The sequence below is a fragment of the Sclerotinia sclerotiorum genome, genomic scaffold (assembly GCF_000146945.2).
Source record: "Sclerotinia sclerotiorum 1980 UF-70 scaffold_3 genomic scaffold, whole genome shotgun sequence".
NCBI lineage: Eukaryota > Fungi > Ascomycota > Leotiomycetes > Helotiales > Sclerotiniaceae > Sclerotinia > Sclerotinia sclerotiorum.
Genome location: NW_001820833.1, coordinates 2,492,974 through 2,514,164, shown reverse-complemented (window position 1 = coordinate 2,514,164; position 21,191 = coordinate 2,492,974). Strand labels below are relative to the sequence as shown.

The following is a 21,191-nucleotide window of genomic DNA, read 5'->3' as shown; positions in this document are numbered from 1 at the left end:
GTTCTCTTTCTAGACAATTCTTCATGTATGCCATATCCAGAGGGTTGTCCACAGTCTCTTTGAGAAGTTCAAAAAGACGTTTCTCAACGAATGCAAGTTTTTCGGTTTGTACTCCAGTTGGTTGAAACCAAATCACTGAATTCGGCCTAGCGTCCCACCAGTATGAAATGGAACTCGCAAGCTCTTCTTTCTCGACCATGACATTTTCAAGGACGGAAACAGAAGATCCAGCGAGATATGCGAGCAGTACATTTAGAGCAGCTGTTTCGACAGCATTTTTACAATCAGGACCAAACATACCAACCCAAATTTCTCCCATTGACTCGTCTTCCTCAGGAAAGTGTACAGTCTCTATTATGGTTTTTGTGAGTGCTGGTGGTTGAGCCGAGTCCACCCATGGTCTGTATATGTCAGAATGTTACCCGTAACTTCAAAATTAGATACACGCACCTCTTGAATGGAGCAGTTGGAGATGGAATGTCATCTAAGATACCTTCCTCAAATGTGTCTAATATATCAAGCAATTCATCCTGATCGACTTCGCCGATCAAAATAAGACAAAGGTTCTTTGGCTGATACATCTCTTTATGGAATGCACGAATTCGCTCGGGCGTCAAGATACGCAGATTTTCCATCAGTCCACCTGTTTCGTAACGAAATCCGATGTTTTCGGGATAAAGAAGTTGTCTAGCACGTAGATCCATGATATCAGAACCTGTGTTCTGAACCCCTTGCATTTCCGAGTACACCACACCTGCATCGTTACCTTCACCATCGATATGATGTACTTCAGTGTAGCAGCCTTCTTCGGTAAGTGTTGGTAAGATCAAGTGCTCAAGATAAACAGGAAGAATTTGAGAAAACCCTTCCCATCCTGCCGTTTCTAATGTATAGGCAGTATGGTCCGTAGCGGTCCATGCGTTGGTATTAGAATAAGCTCTCGTGGCAAGTTTATCAAGTAGGCCTTTATACTGGTAACTTTTTGATCCCATAAAACAAAGATGCTCTAGGGTATGGGGTGATCCAGAGTCATCGAAAATTTCCGTGGCCAATGCAAAATATCCATTAACTTGAGGTCCTTTCTGATCAACCACAACAACATTCATCCCAGTACGTTCCGAGACATATTGAGTGATGTTGGTAGGGGCATAATCAGTTTTGAAATTTTGCACCGTTCGGAAATGAGTTTTCTTCGTTTGACTTGGCATCTTGATGAAGGAGTTGAATTTCCAAGAGTCGAGTAGCTCTCTTCCAGGAGAATACCTGGAATATTGTTAGATTTAGATTGAGAAAACGAACAGCCCCATAAAAAGTCATGTGTCAAGCCCGATAATTTGGACTTCATAGATTGCGTAAAGGAAATTGTTTGGACTTCGGCGATTCAAAAGTTTCATAAAGGCAAGTAACAGAATCAAATTATAATCAGGATTGTAAAAATAGAGCGTCTTCCGGACAGTCCTGAACTCGTGGAATTTGTCAGAAGTACATAAAAGAATATATGAATGAAATGGATATAGTACGCCAAAGCATACGAGATTGAATCCACAGCTTGATGAAGAGCAGCAGCAAGTACACTCTAATAGTGCTCGGATAGGAATGAATGAACGAATGAACGAAGGAATGTATGTATGTATGTATGTATGTATGGATCGATTGGAAAATAGTGCAGCAAATCATACCAGGTTGAATCGACCGCTTGGTAAAGCACAACAGCAAGCAAGGGAACAACTACTGCCATATACCACGCTGTGCGGGGCAAATGATACCCCGCCATAAGAACGACTTGGAACTAAAACCAACAAAGAAGCTATCTTGTAGAATATAAAGAGCTTTTGGGAGAATTTGTGAAGATTGGGGAGAACAATGTTATTAGAGAAAGGAAGTTGGTACTCTTGGCGAGTATTGTCGTCGTACCTTTGTTGGGTTTTATGGTATCCAGGCCTTGTCCAACGGGAAAACTGACGAATTGAGGTCGCCAGGGAAGATGTGAAGAAGCCTCCACCTAGACAGAGAGGCAAGGAAGGATAAATATATCACCTCGTTATTCTAATATATGTCGAACGAATTTCATGTAGTTTTTCAAAAATACAGAAGAATTCAATGTATTGGTGAGATGGTGAAATGGTGTCAAATGAATGATATAAAATAAGACTCAAGATCTTACAACGAACGAAGGAATAAATGTGGAAAAAGCTTTGGCGCTTGTGAATTGTGATTGGTGAGATGCCGCCTTTGCTATAAGGTAATCAATCCTTAGTCATCAATTAAATATGCCATAGCTTCCTTCATCCAATATCATAAATATATCATCATCATATCGCAGATGTTTCCAAAATAATAATAACGACCAAACAACTACATAAGGGTTTTCTAGGAATTCTGGCTGCTTGAGACTCAGTCCGAAAGAACAGCAGCGTGCTACTTGCTTGGCACATCCCACTGTTTGCAATCTTAGAAACCGAGATTGGACTTTCGAATACTTTGTTAATATGGCCTCTACGACAGCCAACGGTCAATTTGGCAAGACCCTCATTGATTTTACTTTGAAAAGAGAATTTCCGGATGAGGAAGTTTCTGCTTCTACCGTTGAGAATGTAGCTCTACCAGAAGCTTTAGAATCCCTGGGTCAAGCTAAATTGTCTCTCGAAGTGAGTCTCCAAATGTCCCCGACTGTGTTGATCACTGCCGCCGTTCGCTTTATTAACTATACTTCCTACAGACAGAGATTCGTCAAATTAGTAGTGAAAGTGCTTCCAATGTCGATAAGTGGATACAACATGCTCAAGCCCTCCAGGATGATATCGACAAATCAAGAAAACTGGCAAACGAAGTCGTTCAACAAGCAGAGGCGGACGAATCGCGATTCACTAATGTACAAAATCACGAAAATCATCTTGAACTTTTGGCAAAGGAAATCGAATTTAATGCGCAATTGGTGGAATGTATACAGTGGATAAAGCGTGCGAATGATTCTCTCGATAAAGCTGCCGAGCAGGCGGATAAATGTGAAATTCACGAAGCTCTAATGTCTCTCGACATTGCAGGCAATCTAATGGCGGAAATCCCAGCAGAAAACACGGTAAGAGCGGTGCGGCTTTTGGAGACTCGATTCCATGGGTTGAAAACTTCTTTGAAAGAACAGTTCAACGAACTCCGGAAATCATTGATATGCATTCAGCCCAAAGAAGCTTCCATCACAATCCATGAGAACCTCAGCGGTATTTCAACGTCTTTGGAGGATGTCGCTATTGGATTACATAGATTCAAAGAGTTTGATGCTTTTGGCAAAGATTTATGGGAGAAGTTGTCTGAAACCATCATCCAGCCTCGGATCGGCCTTGAATCGACACCCTCTCTGTTCAAAATATGTATTGAGAATAATACGCTCCGTGTCACCGAGGAACAAGCAGATTCTACCATAAAATCCTTGTTTCGGGATATTTTGGACATCATTCGCTTTCTGGACCAGAACTTGCCCAAGTCAATGGTGAAGTCCTTGTCCGCGGCCATGATGCCTGACTTATCTGAAATCATAATTGAAACATGGCTAGAATCGTCTGTACCAACATCCCTAAGTGATATGGCCGATTATCAAAAAGCGCTAGCTCGAACCACTGCATTTGCTGATACTTTAGAATCCTTGGGATGGCCAGAAGCACGGAAATTTCACGAATGGGTTGAGGGCGCCGCTAAAATTTGGTTGACCAAGAAGAGAGAGACGTCACTAGATAGCATTCGTAATGCGTTAGCCCTTGGTATGTGTATATCGCTTTACTACAAATAAGTCCCGCAGACTTTCTGCTTATTTACTTGATACTAATGGAATATTATTAGGTATTGGTCAGCCCGTGGAAGCTAAACGTGTGGAAATGCGTATGGTGACCAAGGATGATGGTATGCATGTTACTGCTAGTGGAGAGGCGGTGAAAGATGATTGGAACTGGGGTGAGGAAGATGAAGAGGAAGAAACTCACCCGGTGATAAGAAGTCGAGCTTCTTTAGACGAGGAACGAAGGGCGAGCTCAATATCCGTTTCCCTTCCCCAAGACGAGAATATCCAAGTAGATGAAGAAGACGCTTGGGGTTGGGGTGATGAGAACGAAGTCGCCGTCGAATCGCCTCTAGATGATCATCCGACACAAATCCCTCAAATACCGGATAGTCCTATCAAAACAAATGATCCAGCAGAGAAGCGTAATGTTACACTTTCGGAGAAGTATTGGACATCAACCATGCCTTTGACAGTATTTAACCATATTGTTAATATCTATGAAGATGGTAGCACATTAATGCAGCCAGAGTACGTATTCCTATCTTCCAAGTCAAGAATGTTACAATCACTAACTCTTGAAAGTCACGATTCGATTCCTGTGTCACCCGCCGCTGGTGGTTTATTCAATATTCCCACCTTAATTCTAGCAATGTATCGGGCAGTATCTCCATGTTATTATGCTCAGGATCCAAAGGGAAATATGTAAGTTTCAAGTCAATTCTTCCATCTTCCTGATAACATTCTCACTATTTGTAATCCAGGTTCTCTTACAATGATGCTATGTGGTTGGTTGATAAATTAAAGGCTTTCTCCAAAGAGTGGCATTTACGTACAGACTTGACTCCTCGAGCTTTGAATCTGGTCAAGATTGATTCAGAAATTGGACCTCTTGAAAGTTTTGGAAAGAGAGCTTACAAAAATGAGATGGACACACAACGTACTATTCTGCATGACTTGCTTGGTGGTATGTGTACGCAACTATTTTTTCACAACTTTACTAACATTATCTAGGTTCTCAAAATTTCGTATACAATGATAGTGAAAACGCAATTCGTGCTGTCGTTGGTCACATCAACCAACAGTCTACCTCTTGGAAAGAAATACTTCCGGATTCGACTTGGGCATCAGCTGTTGGTACATTAGTTAACACAGTTGCCACTAAAATCATCAATGATGTTTTCGAGCTCACAGATCTTGGAGTAGATGAAGCCGAAAGAATAGCATTACTAATCCAACAAGTCAGTGATCTAGAGTCTTTATTCAAACCAAATGAAATTGGGACTTATGCTGGCAACTGGCTAAAAATGCAATTTTTGAGCGAAGTTCTTCAAAGTAATCTGAAGGACATTAGGTATCTCTGGTTTGAGAGTCATCTTAGTTTATACTTTTCCAAAGATGAGGTGCGCGACTTGGTTGAGTTAAGCTTTGAAGATAATCCCAATTCTAGATCGTTGATCAAGGATATCAAGGAAAAGCCAATGCCGGATTTTGGGGCTATGTGAGTAACAGGGACTTGGGCTGAAGATGAGGAGGACGCAAGGAGTATGTACCCTGGTTTGAGCATACTTTATTATGTGTATATAAGTAGAGCTGTATTATCATGGCCTTTAAGCATCTTCTGTGTAAGAACAAGCATAAATAAAAGCTTCAAATTAATATTAAATATCTATTTATAGATCTACCTCGTTCGTATCGATATACGGAAAGTATACCACTAGTAAAATTCATCTTTAAAATTTAAGAGATTAATCTCGTGAGTGAGTGAGTGAGTGGGTGAGTGAGTAGATGGATGGATAGATGGATAGATAGGTAGTCAAATATATATATACATGTTATTTTATACTTCTTCTTATAGTAAGTATTAACAAAAACTTAGATGATAATAATTAAGTAACGAGGAGAGAAATATTAGAAATATAATTGTGAGAAAAGGAATCGGTTTTTGGGTGTGGAAGGGAAGGGAAAAAGATAAAAATAAAAGTCTTTATATATTTATATTCACTTTTCTCTTTAATATCTCTCTTCCCTCTGAGTATCTATGAATACCTATGAGTATGCATATTGGGAATTCGGATTAACCTTATTTATTTTTGTAGAGGAGAGGAGAGTAAAGGAGAGGAGAGGAGAATTGGTGGTATTAGGTAATTAAGCCTAATAAATAAATCTTATCATTCATTCATTCAATCTATCCCGTGAATTTACTTCTAGGTAAGATATCGATTACCATATCTATTAGTAATGTGAAATGTGAAAAATGCCTCGGGATTTGAGTTGAGTAGAGGGGATGGGAGGGATGCCGTTGGATGGATGGATGGGTGGATGGATATTGTAAGGCTTGGAAAAGTTTATACTTGGTTGCTATTTATATATTTAGGTTGGTTGGTTGGTAGGTAGGTGAAAGTTTGTTTGTTTGTTCTGATGTGATGTGATGGGATGGGATGGTATCCTTGTTTTGAGTTTGAGGTGTTGTTTGGGTTGGATGGGTAGATTCTAGAATTTAGGTAGATGGATAGAGATGGATAGATGGATAGATGGATCGGGTGGATAGGTAGATAGGTAGATAGATAGGTGAGTGTATAGATAGATAGATAGGTGAGTGTATAGATATTAGATAGATACATACATATACAAACTCCCCGAGAATCTACTTACTACCATAAACAAAACCAATCCACAAGAACAAAGAATCCCTCACAAATATTCGTATATCGTAACAGATCACAGAGTAGATAGAGCAGTACCTTATTTCAACTGTTGAATCAACCTTTTACCTCGTACTCGCATATATCCGATTGGTATAGTAACACCAAACCGAGTTGGTAATTCTAACGCGCGCGAATCTTCAGAGATCGTTTCGTTTGTTTGTTGATCAACCAATCGATCTATCGTTATCATACGAGTATCAACCTCCCTACGCACTAATCCAATGTTTACAGTAACTCACTCATATAGTTCCGGTAAATTCCTTGCGTTCTTCATGCAGTACATACAGTACATACAGTATGTACCGTCCGTATTATCGTATATCGTATATCGTATAAATTTACCGAGATCGGATATTTATTTCTCTTCCTTAAATAGGTATAATAGGTAAATAGCTAATCCCTAGTACCTAGTATATACTGGAGCACAGAGTACACTGCCCCAACCCCACCTTCTCGGAACCCCTCCCCTCTTCTGCACCTTACAAATAAATCCACTGCAACCCCTGAAAAATGCCGTAGAAACTAAGTATGTATGTATGTGGAACGTCCACCCACTGTATGTATCCTCGAATCACGACACAAAACATCTTACATGAGTACCTAAGGCTAACCTACCTACCTACCTTCGTATCTAATAAGGGAATCCCGTATTCGCACTCCACGCAATATAATTCGTTCGCTCGGATAACTTATTACTTCATCTCTGTTCCCTCACACAGTCTCTCGTCTGAGTACTCCGTACACTGGCGGTATCTATCTCAAGTGGAAACGACTCCATAAATAAGGCATTTTCCAGAATGGCGTTTCATATCCACATTAGGTAATACATACATACAATACATACGATAGGTAAAGTAAAGTAAGACTCGCATTGTATAGAATTGTGATATTTTGTAGCGCATTTATGGTTATGGAGGCGTTTAAAGTATGTTTAAGTATGCTTAGATTGGATGGAGGCTGAGGGTGCAAGATTGTCATGGTGTTGTTTAATTGGGGCTTGGCAGGGCTGGGTCTTAGCTTTTGATGTAGGTACTGTTATTGTTATTGTTAGGGTTACTGTACCGAGTATCGACTCTAGATCTGTTGTTTCTCGGTAGTTGGGGTTGATTATCATTTGCTTATGGGTTGGTTTTAGGGAATGGGATGGATGGATGGATGGATGCTAGCTATTTGATCGGAGGAGTATTTTTGAGAGGTTTTTTTTGAGTGAGTGTTTTATTTGATTCTGTCTGCATTTGTATTTGGATTTACTTCTGCTGCTACCTACTTCTAATTCTACTTCTATCTTCTATATCCGTTTCTATTTCTACATGCGCTTCTACTTCTATTTCCATTTCTACTTTTATCTTCACTTCTATTTTTACTTCTTTTTCTACTTTTGATTTTATTCCTATTTCTGATTTTATTTCTCCGTCTACTCCTGCTTTTCTCATACTTCTACTTCTACTTCTTTCTGTTTCTATTTCAAACCGCCACGAATAAAGACCCCTCAATATCACTTACTCACAGCTACAGCTCAAGAAGAAAGACCAAGATGGATCTCCGGAATCTTGACCGCCATCTACCCTTCGGAACCTCATCCTCCTCCTCATCAACAGCACTAAACCTCGCATTCACCACTTTCCTCTTCTCAAACATCTTAGCTTGGTTCTTTATGATAATCATCCAATACATCCTCTTTAAAACTCTATATCAACATCGACAACAGAATCCACCTCAAAATCAGCATTCATATCACAAATCCCCAAATCGAACTTATACATCTACATCCTCACAACCATATATTCGGGGTCCTTCTACTGGAGAGACGTATTTATTTATCGGGGCATTATGGATGATTTATGGATTTGTCGATGCGATTCTCACATTCTTTTTGGATACTATTATCTACTTCATCACGAGTCGAGAAACAGGACTAGCATATACGAATCACAGGAATGAAGTATACAACATGCGCTACTGGGCCGAAGGAGTAGAAAACGGGATGTGGGGATATGGAAAATTATTCGTCTTGGAAGTCATAACTACTTGGTTATTATCTCAGATTTTCATCTTGATATCTGATGTCTTGATCCCGTTATATCATGACTTGCGAAGGGATCGTAGGATTGTCGTGGCGAGAATGCAGAGTCGTGTGTGGGAATTGGAACAGTTTGTTCGCATGATGGATTGGAATAGTGAATATGATTCTGAATGTTTGTTGAGAGATAAAGAGGAGGAAAGAAGTGGAAATGAATGTGATAGTGAAAGTGGAAATCAAGAACAAATCATCGAATTATCTCGTCAGAGAAGCGAAAGTTTAGAAAATGGTGATCATGAGAGGAAATTAGATTGGAGATTAGTGATAGATGAGGAAGCGCTCAATGAGATGAAGGAAATGTTGGGGCCTCCCGGGGGGTTCGGTGAGTTGGGCTTTAGTGTTGCGAGGGATAGGGTGTGTCTTGGGGCTGTGAGTAGAGGCTCGAGTTTTATGGTTACGTTTACTTTGGGAGGGGGTGGTGATGATCACGGGTTAAGGAGGAAGAAGGTGGGGAGGAGGGGAAGGAAAGGATAGGGCAAGGTACGGAGAGATGGGAAGGGGGAAGAAAGAGGATGGAAAAGGATGTAAAGGAGTTAATACCCAGAGGAAGAATCAATCTTGATCTTAGTTTTATTTATTTTATGTTAGATAAGTTTCTTTTGTTGGATAATTAAATGAATTTCTATTTATATCTATATCTGAATCTGAATCTGAATTTATATTTATATTTATATTTATATTTATATTTATATTTTATATTTATATTTATATTTATATTTATATTTATATTTATATTTATATTTATATTTATATTTATATTTATATTTATATTTATATTTATATTTATATTTATATTTATATTTATATTTATATTTATATTTATATTTATATTTATATTTATATTTATATTTATATTTATATTTATATTTATATTTATATTTATATTTATATTTATATTTATATTTATATGTGACCAAAAGGGTGTTTATAGACCAGCAATTGTATTTAACTTAGAATCTACAGGTGAAGAGCACCTGTAGATGGGGATAGCTACTCTATATACACACAAATGAATGGCCTAGCCGTAATGGCTAGGCAAAAAGAAGTCATATTTATTCCTCCAATGATCTTACTTTACCGATAACCATTGATACCTAGTACTTGTCCGGATCTGATCCTCAGGTCACCTAAATCGCATACTAATCTCGAGTAATCGTATCATGTGTGGACATGGTTAATGTACCTGAAGTTTCTTATATAATAAGGGTGGGAGGAAAGCAGGGATTTCCGTCACATTATATTTATATTTAATATTTATATTTATATTTATTGTTTTAATAATCTAAGATTATATATATTATAAAAAAGTTCCAATTGAAATCATAAATTATATATATATTGTGACTGAAACCCCTGCTTTCCTCCCACCCTTATTATATAAGAAACCTCAGGTAACGTGGTTTATCAGTATGTGCACCACATCAGCATGTGCACCACTTTTACCTCAATTATTATCTTTCAATTAAAATAAAATTACAACAATATTATAAAATAGAATTAAATTATATACAATCTAAAGATCAATTAATGCTGGATCTAATTGATAAGTTCGTGCATTATGTGAAGTACTACCGCATTTGCTACATTGTTGTATAGTAGCTTGCCTTCTTGTTGAAGAATTATCATTTGTATATTCGTTGCATTGTATCTGATCATCTACATTCTCTTACTCTAATATATTATGCCTATTCCTTACTGAAAATGCTTCTCCTTTTCGTATTAAAGTTTTTTTAGCTCTTCGATGTTTACTAAATGCTTTATTTGCTTTATGGAGATTATGAATCTCAGCAGTTAAAAGCGTATTTGTATAAGCTAAGAGTTCTGTACCCTTAGCTAAAGTTGCAATTGTTTCAAATATTGGAGTAGATAAACTCCCTTGATGCTAAGCAATACGATTTTTCACTAAAGTAGATTGAGAGAGAGCTTTAGTTGGATTATGAGGTGTTTGAGATTGTTATATATCAGGATCGGCTGATATTGATCTATTTGATGGAGTTCTTATTCGAATATCTAGTTTTGAAAGTACAATTTCCGGATTAAATGGGATTAGCCCAGCTCTGCGGAACCCAGTTTTACTATTTGATATAGATATTGCTTCGATATATATAGCTTTGAAGGCTTGAAAGAATTCGGTTTTAGTAATATGAGTGATATGTACTTTGATAAAGTTCTCGATTTGTCGACTATATGAATGCTTTAAAGGACCAAAACAATCGATATCAAGTGATTGAATTAAATACAAAGAGTGAAATGGTAAACTGAGTAATATAATGTTGTGATCCTTGCAGTATTCCTGAAATACTGACGATTTATGACTTTTATGCCTACTAAGCATTAGCATTCGATATCTACTCACTTTCCTACTTTCAATATACTTATTGAAGTGCTTAATCCATTCAAGACCTATCTCATTATTTGTTCATTCATTGGTAGTAGATTTAATAAGCCAATCGTATAGTAAATCGCCTTCGGTATATCAATTTGAAAGATGATATTCGCCTTTTATTATCAAAAACGAAGATATATTGTGATCTTCTCCATCAACACAAATAATCGCTGTAGCTCATTCCCGATTGCCTGATTATATAGCTTTGTTTCTTCCATATCGATCAGCTTTAGTAGCTACTATATGTGATGATATTTGTCCCATCATAAAACCTGTCTCATCGAAGTTATAGAAATCGCAGTCCAGAATACCATATTTGGTCCGCATATTCAATACCAATCGAAACAATCTTTCAATAAGCTCTGAATCTTCGCAAAAAGCTTTTTGAAAGTTATAAATACGATTAAAATGTGTTTTTAATTCTGTATATTATTTCACAAAGCGATGAGCCCAGAGCTTTCCAACCTTCTTCACACCCCATGTTTCAAGTATATAATTCGCCATATCTTCCACATCACTTATTCGAGGACTAAATCCTCTCTCTTCCATATCGAGTATATATTGAATAAGTACTTCCTCTTCCAAATCAATCAAATTATGGCTTTTTGATCGAAATTCCATACGAGGGGTTAAACCATTCATTCTGCGGATAAGTATTGTATACGATGTATTATATAGCTTTACAACCTTCCGAATGCTTAATTTTTTATCTTTTCGAATAGCTTCGATAGCTAAGAGTATTTGAGCTTCTTTATTATTCGATTGCATTATAGATTGTTGATAAATCGCGTATTGAAGTGGAAAGATAATAATTGAGGTAAAAGTGGTGCACATACTGATAAACCACGTTAGTTACTTGATATAATTATAGAATTCTCATTAAGTATACCTTTCTATACTCAGGAGGTAACAATCGCTCATTCGTATTATCAAATATATCTTTAATCACATCAAATTTGCACTAGCGGGAGGAGGATCAGGTTATTTTTTTAGAGAAAAAAAAAAGGTTTTCTTGTTATGATACAAGGGAATTGGAATTGGAATTGGAATTGGGAGAGGGTTAATTAATGGAAAAGGGAATGAGAAAGGGGAATGAAGAATGAATTACTTACAGCCATCGAATTATCCCATCTATACCAACTATCGAAATAATATTACTAAACAGCGAATAATAAATTCCTTGAATAGAAATCTAAATATTAAAATATCGAAAATTAAAAATTGATCTGTCTGTCAGTAAACCTCGCTCGCTGTGACAAGTATTCCCATAATTACATTGAGAAATATTCTAGAATTTTTATTTATTTATATCTAGCGCCGATGTCGACGATGCTTTTAGTAAATTGTAATCGGGCACAAGCTAATTAAGTCGTTGATGCTTTTCGAGAGGTGGTCGAGTGAAGTAGGAATGAGCTTATCAGGCAATTATATGAGTTTGAGTACCAGCAAGGACATAATAGCTAGTACTAGGTGCGGACTTTGGGATTCGATGAGTTCTTAGGTATTTGATGTATTTCTTAGAACGCCGTAGCTGGGGAAAGTATGGTTTTCTTTTTGAGCAATGGATCGGGCTATTTGTCGTGCAATTTCACGACGATACAGGAAATGAAGAGTGTGGTTAGTCCTCGTTGATCGAGAAGAGATTAATTTATCGTGCGATACTGTATTATTTAGCAATGTAGTTTCCTTTATTATTGGGGGGTTTTTTTTTTTTTGAATAATATATTGACAGACAATAGTATTCTCGAAAGTGATCTTAGAATTATAGGCCAAGATACAAGATACTAGGGATAGGTAGATTAACTCCCGCTTTCCCAAATACATGACTTAATGCTACTAGCATTTTAATCAATCATTGTTGACCTCCTGGGATCTTGGCAGCATATGCATGTATATTGCATGATGCATATAAGGAGCCAACAAAACTCAACTTTTAATTTATTCTTTCCTTTTTGGTATACTGTTTGTTTGCTTTTGTGACCAAAAGGGTGTTTATAGACCAGCAATTGTATTTAACTTAGAATCTACAGGTGAAGAGCACCTGTAGATGGGGATAGCTACTCTATATATACACAAATGAATAGCCTAGCCGCAATAGCTAGGCAAAAAAGAAGTCATATTTATTCCTCCAATGATCTTACTTTACCGATAACCATTGATACCTAGTACTTGTCCGGATCTGATCCTCAGGTCACCTAAATCGCATACTAATCTCGAGTAATCGTATCATGTGTGGACATGGTTAATGTACCTGAGGTTTCTTATATAATAAGGGTGGGAGGAAAGCAGGGATTTCCGTCACAGCTTTCAATATTTTGATTTCAAAGCACTTTAATTCCGAAGGCCGAATACCTAACCTATTCCTTCATTTTTTTTTCAATATATACTCGCAGCTTAACTGCTCAGCTAGAAAATCAATCAATTCAATCTGATGCTCTTTCTAGTCTCAAGAAACCCAACAATCATTGACTAGAAATTGACGTTTTAGCGAGAAACTGATGTATTTTGCGGTTCGTGAGATATATCGGATACATTGATGATTATTGTGTGAACGAAGTGAATGACTTCAATTCAATTACTACTGTAATAAAGAACTAAGCGAACGCGAAAGAGACTAGCTCTTTTAGTAAGTCTATATAAGACTTACTACTTTCAATATGTAGCTAGCTCTTTAGACAGAATACAATTAGACATACAGGACCTACGTAATCCGTGGGTGCTACGTCTTCCGTATCCTTCTCGTACCAACAATTATATTTCGATCCGTATAGAATGCATGTGTTACTCGTTTGATATAAACCGTTATATACTACCATTTAGGTTCAATTCCTAACGCCGACTTCCTGGTGGAGTGGTAGTATTTCGTTTCCTATATTGTGTAGCTTTACTGCATGTGAATATTATGATGTTATTACTACCATCTATTTTAGATGCGTAATGTATATAATCTTTAACAAACTCAAGCTCGGAGCATAATACCTTGAGCAAAAATGTAATGTCACGGATTGATAAAGGGGGGAATGAAATTTTTTGGATATTGCCTAGTTCTGATGGTACACATATTTGTTTCTGTTATATCTTGGTGAATGATTCTCAAGCTGTGGAAACTGGAGCATGACCTTATTGGAATATTTATAAATAGGATTTTGAAAGATGAACTTTATATATGTATAAATCTGTTTCAGTATAAGATTTTGGGCTTGTTACGATTTGGTACGGCGCGGAGCCTTTTAACGTGAGTATAATATGATTTTAACGAATTTTACTAAGACAGAGATAATGGTAATTTGCGTAGAGTAGATTTGGCAGATTCTTTTGTTCAGTTGCAAAAAAAAAAATAAGAGCAAGAAGAGTATCGAACTTTGAACTTCACCCAAGTTTTTGAGGGAACTGGGGAAAGGCTTACACTTGGGACTGTCTAAGAAGATGCGTTTGAGGAGATGGTCAATCAATAGGTAGGTAGGTATTATATATTATTATAGAATTTGAGCTATTGAGCTACTGAAGAGACGTGTGAGAAAAAAATTAAAAATTCAAAGGGGATGACTCTTTAATAGGGTAAAAAGTTAAAATCACATCCCAAGAGGCTAAAAGTCTACACATATGAGCCTTGTAACTATAAATCTAAACTGATTAAGTGAGTAAAGGAAAGAAAATGACTAGATCCAAGGCTAATGATATCCGTAAGAAGTGCTAGTTCATGTGAATACTTTAAAGACTTAGGTATTTGGACTCTCCACCTCATTGATTGAGAAAGGAAAAGTGGTAGAAAGAGGGCAAAAGGAATAGACGAGAAGAAACAAAGTTTTTAATATAGTTTCTCTTTAAAACATTCTACTATCTCGGTTACGGGAGTAGACAAAATCCAATGAAAAATTAAACCAAAGCAAAGAGAAGAAATATTATAACCGATGAATAGATTCACTTGTTTAAAAGACCACATTTAAAGACATTTATAGAGAAGGAAACTTCTAACCTCTTTCGCCTTTTCCGTCAATAGTCTCTTCTTTTCTTTTTACCTCCTTCCTCTCTATCTCTTTTCTTTTACCTACTTTTCCCCTCTTTACTTACATAATTATCCTCCCCTCTTTCTCCCCTCGCAAAAAAAATCACTCTAATTACTCGTCTCCCCTTTTTCCGCGTCAATCATGGAAACAACCACATCTATTTGAATCTGATTGATTCGAGTTAAGTGGAGTGATTCAGTGATTCGATCGGTTTATATCTGTGGTATTAAATTAATCACCATTCTATGTTCTATACAGCCCCTATGCAAATAATCAACCACCCTCATTCTCAATCCGATTCTCATTCCCATATCCATTACCCCTATTCAAAACCCCATCCCAATCCATCCCATCATCTCCATATCCATCTCACCCTCTCATCACAAAACCCCTCCCAAATCCTCTCCATCAAACCTCCCCCACAAACTCCCATTTCCTCACCAAATCATCAAGACCACTCATGATAAAATCTATAATCCACCCCAGAAAACGCGTACACACACAACGCTCTAACCATAACTCTACTCCCCAAATAAGCATCTTGCAAATATCCCGGACAGAGCCTCTCCATCTCCCGATTAAAAATCGTCGCAATTGCCGTTTTTTCCTCTGGTAATAAAGGATTACCAGGCATATTCCAGAGGAAATTAGGGGGTCTTCTTGCCATTATTCTAGGAACCTAGGTATTAGAGAATATTAGTTTTAGATTTCGTGAAGATAGCAAAAAAGGTATAACTAAGAGATAAAGACATATGATGGGGTTGATATCTTACAGCCTTAGCATCATCCCAATCAATGACTCCAGTGAGCATAACATGATTTCTCGAACTTTCAATCATGATATTTCGCGGATAAAAATCCAAATGCCATACCACAGCCGGTTCATCAACGAATAGACCCTTTTGTTCCATTTCCGCACCAATTAGGACAAGCTTGTGGATTTTGAATTTTTCCTCTGCTGTTATATTAACATTCCCATCCATCGTCTTCCGCATCCGGGCATTCAAAAGACTTCCAACCCATTGACCAAAAAAAGGTTCCGAAGGAATCCTCACACCGTCAATCGTAGGCCGACTAATCTGTAAAGTCGAAATCGCACTGGTAAGAGTACCTTTAATTTTCATACTGACATGAGAGACGAAGGACCCATATCCCGGAAGCGAAGTCCTGTCCATAGCAGCTACGAGCTCGGCCACGCATTTCGCATACTTGCAGCGCCGTTCCAAATCATGAGGATGACGCGGAGTTTTGTGCTCGAATCCTTGACGTAGCTTGCGATATTCATACTCTAATGTCTCTCCCATGATGCGTTTCCAAAACGGTGTATGGAGATCGGATGGGAATTTCCGTAGGTGCTATCCCATGCTAGAGTAATTTGGAATGGGGTAGAACAGAAAATTTCGGGCGGAGATTTTGTGTAACAGCTACGACGGATTTGAGGTGTATATTTGTTGGGGGAATGGTTTTGGAATGAATTTTTATGAGTACGTAGGACACAGGCGATTCGTTGGCACTTGTCTTTTGCGTTGAGAGGAAGACATGTGAAGGCGATGGCGGTGTTGTTGCCTCCAGTAAATTTCTCGCATTTTCTTATTTTGCTGGCGAATTTGATATGGATGCAAAGGTTCTCGATCACTTGTCTGGTTTCTTCTAGTGATTCGGGTGGAAATAAATTCTTAGATCCATGAGCAAAACCCGGAACGGGGAGGGTTGAATATGATTTTGCCATGGTTGGATACGATTCACCTTGAGACTTCTCTTTAGTTTGTTTATGAGAGAAATAAGGAAAAATTCTTACAGATTGTGTCAATTAATAAATGAGTAGAGTATGATATACACAGGTTATGAACTAGAACTGTACAAAGATAGATGAATGAATAAGGATCTAGCTGTATTCTAATGACCGTACCATATTAGTCACTGAATCTACTGGATTCCTGATATTTAATACAGCTCCGGGAGCGTGAAAGTCTGATATGGCTCATGAATGCTCAGGGTCTGACCTATAAGTCCCGATATCATGGTTCTGTACTGCAATGAGAGAAAGGAAGAAAACCTCAAGTGTTCAAAATATACTGCAAAATTTGTTCAATGCTTTTATATTTGATATTGACAGAGTATGAGGATACTCAAGTCTAATTGATACATCATGATGTGCAGAGTATCTCATGTAACCAGAGATCAATAAATAATATAGATATCTATTCACTCGAATAGTTCCCACTCAAAAATCACCATGCTAGACGAAAGAAACCGGACTTGGGCTCTAGTGAGAGGAAGTCACTTCCACATATCTAATTGATAACTAATTAGCTAAAGCTTTCCTTTCTGATTTCATTTGTATTCCACATCTATATCAGATACAATAAAATCCCAAGCAAAAAGAGAAAAAACATCACAAAAAATCAGAAGAAAAAAGGGATTATAAAATATTCAAGTAAAAGCAGTGTTTGGTAAAACATAGGAATCAATATCCCTCAAACGAAACGGTAGGCATTCATTAAATTTCGACAATACAAAATGTAATTAAGTTCCGCCTTTTGTATTCTGAGAGATGACAATAAGATGCTCTTTATAAATTACTATGCGAAAATACATCTCTTATCTCGCTGTTGTGATATATAAACCCCCAAATTCCAAGAAAAATGCAAAGTCTGGAAAAGACAGGATATCCGCACACCACTAGAATCTTTCCAGGAATCCAATATTCACTAGACCTAACTCCTAATATTTTGCTATAAAAAGAGCGTATTTATCTCGTACCAGTAATAAATATCTAAGGCTTCTTCTCTTTTCCTGCCGAACGACTTCTAAACAAGCTCCTAGGAAACGGTGGTACATGAACCGTAGCAGTCTTGACCTTTTCCCTAAGGCTCGCCTTCTTTCCAACACCCGTACCAGATTGAGTCTCAACTCCAGCCATATCACCATTTGATGGTTGGCTTCCGTATGAGTTCTGTCTACCACGAATACTCTCTTGCTGTTCGGACGATCTATCTCTACCCCACCATTTAATTAATGTTCTCTTCTCTTCATCTGTTAATGGTTTCACTTGGTTATTGCAGAAGTATCCTTGAGTAACGCTCGATGGACGAGCTGCATCCCATTCCATCAGATCCTGTTGACAGTGACGGCTTTCATCCACTAAAGTTGTTGTGTTTTCCATTGGACTTGATGATGGGCGGAGTGGAGTGGAGTCGGATTCTATTATATAGTTTGGTTCTGGGACGATTACATCATGAGACCAAATTAATTGTTGTGGAGGTTCTATTAGAGGTTGTTCAAATGTAGAGGCCTGTTTATCCTGGAGTTCGAATGTCTCCATTTGTGAAGTATTTGACACTGTGACAGTTTGATCAATTGGCATGAAATCATTGAAGGTAGAACCGGCAGGGTCGAAATGATCATTTCGTGGCCACCATGGATATGTCTCGTAGCTGGAGATATCGAAATTCATTCCATCATAGCCAGCAAGAAAGTTCATGTCTGAACTTGTGGATAGAACGGATCCAATTGAGTCATGTGATCTCGAACTAAATTCGAGGGAAGGTGTAGGAAAATCCAATGATTGAGCACTCGTATGGAAGCCTTCTAACTTATAAAGTGTTGCAGGATCAACGAAAGAAGATGTGGTCCATCTTGGTGGTGGATCTGAAGAAGGTGTCGAGTTTAACGTGAATGTCTCGGGATCTATCGTGGTGTTTATCTGACTGGCAGTTTCGGGGTCTGGAATGAAGGAAGAATGTCGTTTATGTAGGGTCGACTGGGCGTCGACTTTTGCAGCCATATTCTCTAAACTACTCAACCGTTGTTTGTTTCTTGAACATCTTTCAGGATCACACTAGCAAGTGTTAGTGAGAAGCCTCACAGCGGGAAGTGATCTTCAACTACCTTCATCTTCTGTCTTCTATGCCGAGCACATGCAAAACCTCTATTAGCTGCAACTTTTACGCGTTCTTCCTTGTCATATCGTCTTTTCTTTATCTTAGGACTGAATTCTTTCATATCAGCATCCCATGTGAGGAATTGAATGGTCCTAGTTTCCGGCATAGAAATACGGTGGGATGCAATTGATCCGGATTTGACATGTGATGGTGACTCCGGTACTTTCATATTTTGTCGCGTGACCTGATCTTCTGTATCCATATGTAGGGGTAAAGCATCGAAATTCAAATGCTCAAAGGTTCCAACAGTTTTGGAGTCATCTGATGATTTCTTTTGTCGTTCATTGCGAAGAAACTTCCTAGTGGCAGCTTGCATTTTGCTTCCAAGATCCTGTTCTAATGGAAAATGATAACTTAAAGCGATGGATAATTCTTTGGATCCAGCTGGAGGATCCCATCGTAATGTATGATCATCATTATAACTTATTACATACTGAGGAAGATCAAAAATTGACGATTCCCTCTGAGCTCGATTGATTTCTTGCTCTTGAGGTGAGAAGGAGTCCATAATCCGGGGTGCATTTCATGCAAATGCAGTGACTGAGTGAGTGGATCGTATCGGTGGATTCAGTTTGAAATTACACTGTAGTCCGTACACATCCGCTGCAGGTACTGTAGTGTAGTAATCAATTGAACCAACAGTTGACACTAACACCACCAATACCAGAGCAATGCGACGGGAATTCGAAGAGTAAACTGGCGGTCTAGAAGAATTTGATGCAGAGATGGATAGATAGACAGTCAGACAGTCAGACACGTTACGACAAAACAATTTGATCCAGTCGTTTTAGTTGTTTTACTCGTTTTAACTGAAATAAGATAAACGAGACATTATTCAACGTTGTGGAGTAAAGAGAAATGAAACAAAATGAAGGAATCTCAAGTTTTCCCAAGTTATTAGAGCACCAGAGCTTCTTCCCAATCTCTTGTGCCCTGTTACTCCGAGGTTGCCTTGGCTTGACCGTGTCCTAATACGGATTAATCAGGGATAAAGTCCGATGTGGAGTAGCTGATAATCATGTGATCATAAAAGCCACAGGAATATATTGTTCTGTTCTTATAAATTCTTTTATCGATATCACGAGAATTCTGATCAGAAAAATGACATCTTTGTCCAGCGTTGAGTGTGCCTCGCTACTGACTCCTGACTGGATATGAATCAATGAGCATATCGAGAGCGTACTGAACTAGCACGCCGCTGTTTCGATCTGTTTGGATCGTTGAACAGGCATTGGGACTCATCCGCTCCTGCATTTGTGAGTGACGACTATAGATCCCTTACTAGGAGCTGTTTGGGACTCTACAAACTTTCCATACACATTTCCATACACATCTCCAAAGGTGGGTTAAGTGCTTAATACCTTCATTATCAAAAGGTATTTCCGATACATTCTTCGTATTCATTTACCACGGCCGGTAATTTATAAATAGCAGCGCGTGCAATCACCAAGCCCAAATGGCACAAACCTTAGAGAAATGGCAAACAGATTTTGAGGATAAACCTCTACTCACAACGTTAGGCATGTGTGTTCTAGATGATCTATACTTCCCCGACGGCGAGATAAAATCCCGAGTTCTGGGTGGAAGCGGTGTTTATTCAATCCTAGGCGCTCGTCTCTTTCTTCAGGGCGAAAATGCACAAAAGCTTTCCTGGTTAATCCGAGCTGGAAACGCATTTCCCAAAGAAATTGAAGATAGGCTTAGGAGTTGGAGCACCGATCTGGTAATTGAGAAAAGTGCGGGAGATAGAGTGGAGTGTACGAGAGGGGAGTTGAGGTATTCTGGTGGGTTAAACGGGGAAGGTGGTGAAAGTATGGAGTTTGAGTGTAAGTTGAGAAAATACCTTTGGTTACAGGGTCAGATTCTGTTTTATTTACCCACATGCACAGTTGAGGATTATCCACTACTTTGTCTATGGAAACTTGAATATTCCTGTTGAGCTAGGCTTTTACCAACCGTAATTTTCGAAAAGACTTCAGAGTCTTATACTGTTGGCTACAACTCTTCATCCTAGACTAATATATCGCCCAGCAAAAACCTTCAAATACATCGATGGACCCTACCGCATCGAACCACAACACTTAGCTCCCCATTTATATCTCCTCAATTCACGCGCCTATCACTTTCTTACCTCACCCATCGACATCCTCATCCAGGTCCCAGAACTCCTATCTATCAGAGAAGCGTTCGGAATTCAGGGCACCCCACTAATAATCTGGGAACCACTTCCAACCACTGTCCTACATTTCCAAGATCTCGAACTAAAAAACTACATGAATGCTCTCAAAGTTGTAGAC

At 38.3% G+C, this 21,191-nt stretch overlaps 7 protein-coding genes across 7 annotated transcripts in view; 3 read left to right on the top strand and 4 right to left on the bottom strand.

Annotated features, from left to right (window-relative positions):
- SS1G_03069 (hypothetical protein) overlaps nucleotides 1–1,208 on the bottom strand; it is a gene marked incomplete at both ends in the record, with an annotated part of 3,476 nt that extends 2,268 nt beyond the window's left edge. Inside the window, 3 exons of the mRNA XM_001596796.1 lie at nucleotides 159–261; nucleotides 301–401; nucleotides 451–1,208. Of these exons, the coding sequence (XP_001596846.1) occupies nucleotides 159–261; nucleotides 301–401; nucleotides 451–1,208 (962 nt within the window). The remainder of the gene's footprint in view (nucleotides 1–158; nucleotides 262–300; nucleotides 402–450) is intronic.
- Nucleotides 1,209–2,489: 1,281 nt separating this feature from the next.
- On the top strand, nucleotides 2,490–5,274 carry SS1G_03068 (hypothetical protein; the record flags this gene model as incomplete). Its single annotated transcript, XM_001596795.1, has 7 exons — nucleotides 2,490–2,648; nucleotides 2,720–3,079; nucleotides 3,179–3,755; nucleotides 3,835–4,300; nucleotides 4,355–4,474; nucleotides 4,534–4,736; nucleotides 4,784–5,274. The coding sequence occupies 7 exons, from the start codon at nucleotides 2,490–2,492 to the stop codon at nucleotides 5,272–5,274; spliced, it is 2,376 nt and encodes a 791-aa protein (XP_001596845.1).
- Nucleotides 5,275–8,428: 3,154 nt separating this feature from the next.
- On the top strand, nucleotides 8,429–9,031 carry SS1G_03067 (predicted protein; the record flags this gene model as incomplete). The annotated part of the gene is made up of 1 exon (XM_001596794.1): nucleotides 8,429–9,031. One exon carries the CDS (start codon nucleotides 8,429–8,431, stop codon nucleotides 9,029–9,031), a length of 603 nt encoding a protein of 200 aa, XP_001596844.1.
- Nucleotides 9,032–11,372: 2,341 nt separating this feature from the next.
- On the bottom strand, nucleotides 11,373–11,711 carry SS1G_03066 (hypothetical protein; the record flags this gene model as incomplete). The annotated part of the gene is made up of 1 exon (XM_001596793.1): nucleotides 11,373–11,711. The coding sequence occupies one exon, from the start codon at nucleotides 11,709–11,711 to the stop codon at nucleotides 11,373–11,375; it is 339 nt and encodes a 112-aa protein (XP_001596843.1).
- Nucleotides 11,712–15,398: 3,687 nt separating this feature from the next.
- On the bottom strand, nucleotides 15,399–16,679 carry SS1G_03065 (predicted protein; the record flags this gene model as incomplete). The annotated part of the gene is made up of 3 exons (XM_001596792.1): nucleotides 15,399–15,629; nucleotides 15,724–15,908; nucleotides 16,439–16,679. The coding sequence occupies 3 exons, from the start codon at nucleotides 16,677–16,679 to the stop codon at nucleotides 15,399–15,401; spliced, it is 657 nt and encodes a 218-aa protein (XP_001596842.1).
- Nucleotides 16,680–17,726: 1,047 nt separating this feature from the next.
- Nucleotides 17,727–19,210, bottom strand: SS1G_03064 (predicted protein; the record flags this gene model as incomplete). The annotated part of the gene is made up of 2 exons (XM_001596791.1): nucleotides 17,727–18,791; nucleotides 18,842–19,210. 2 exons carry the CDS (start codon nucleotides 19,208–19,210, stop codon nucleotides 17,727–17,729), a joined length of 1,434 nt encoding a protein of 477 aa, XP_001596841.1.
- A 1,140-nt stretch (nucleotides 19,211–20,350) lies between these two features.
- SS1G_03063 (predicted protein) lies at nucleotides 20,351–20,833 on the top strand (the record flags this gene model as incomplete). Its single annotated transcript, XM_001596790.1, has 2 exons — nucleotides 20,351–20,720; nucleotides 20,784–20,833. The coding sequence occupies 2 exons, from the start codon at nucleotides 20,351–20,353 to the stop codon at nucleotides 20,831–20,833; spliced, it is 420 nt and encodes a 139-aa protein (XP_001596840.1).
- Between the last annotated feature and the right edge of the window lie 358 nt (nucleotides 20,834–21,191).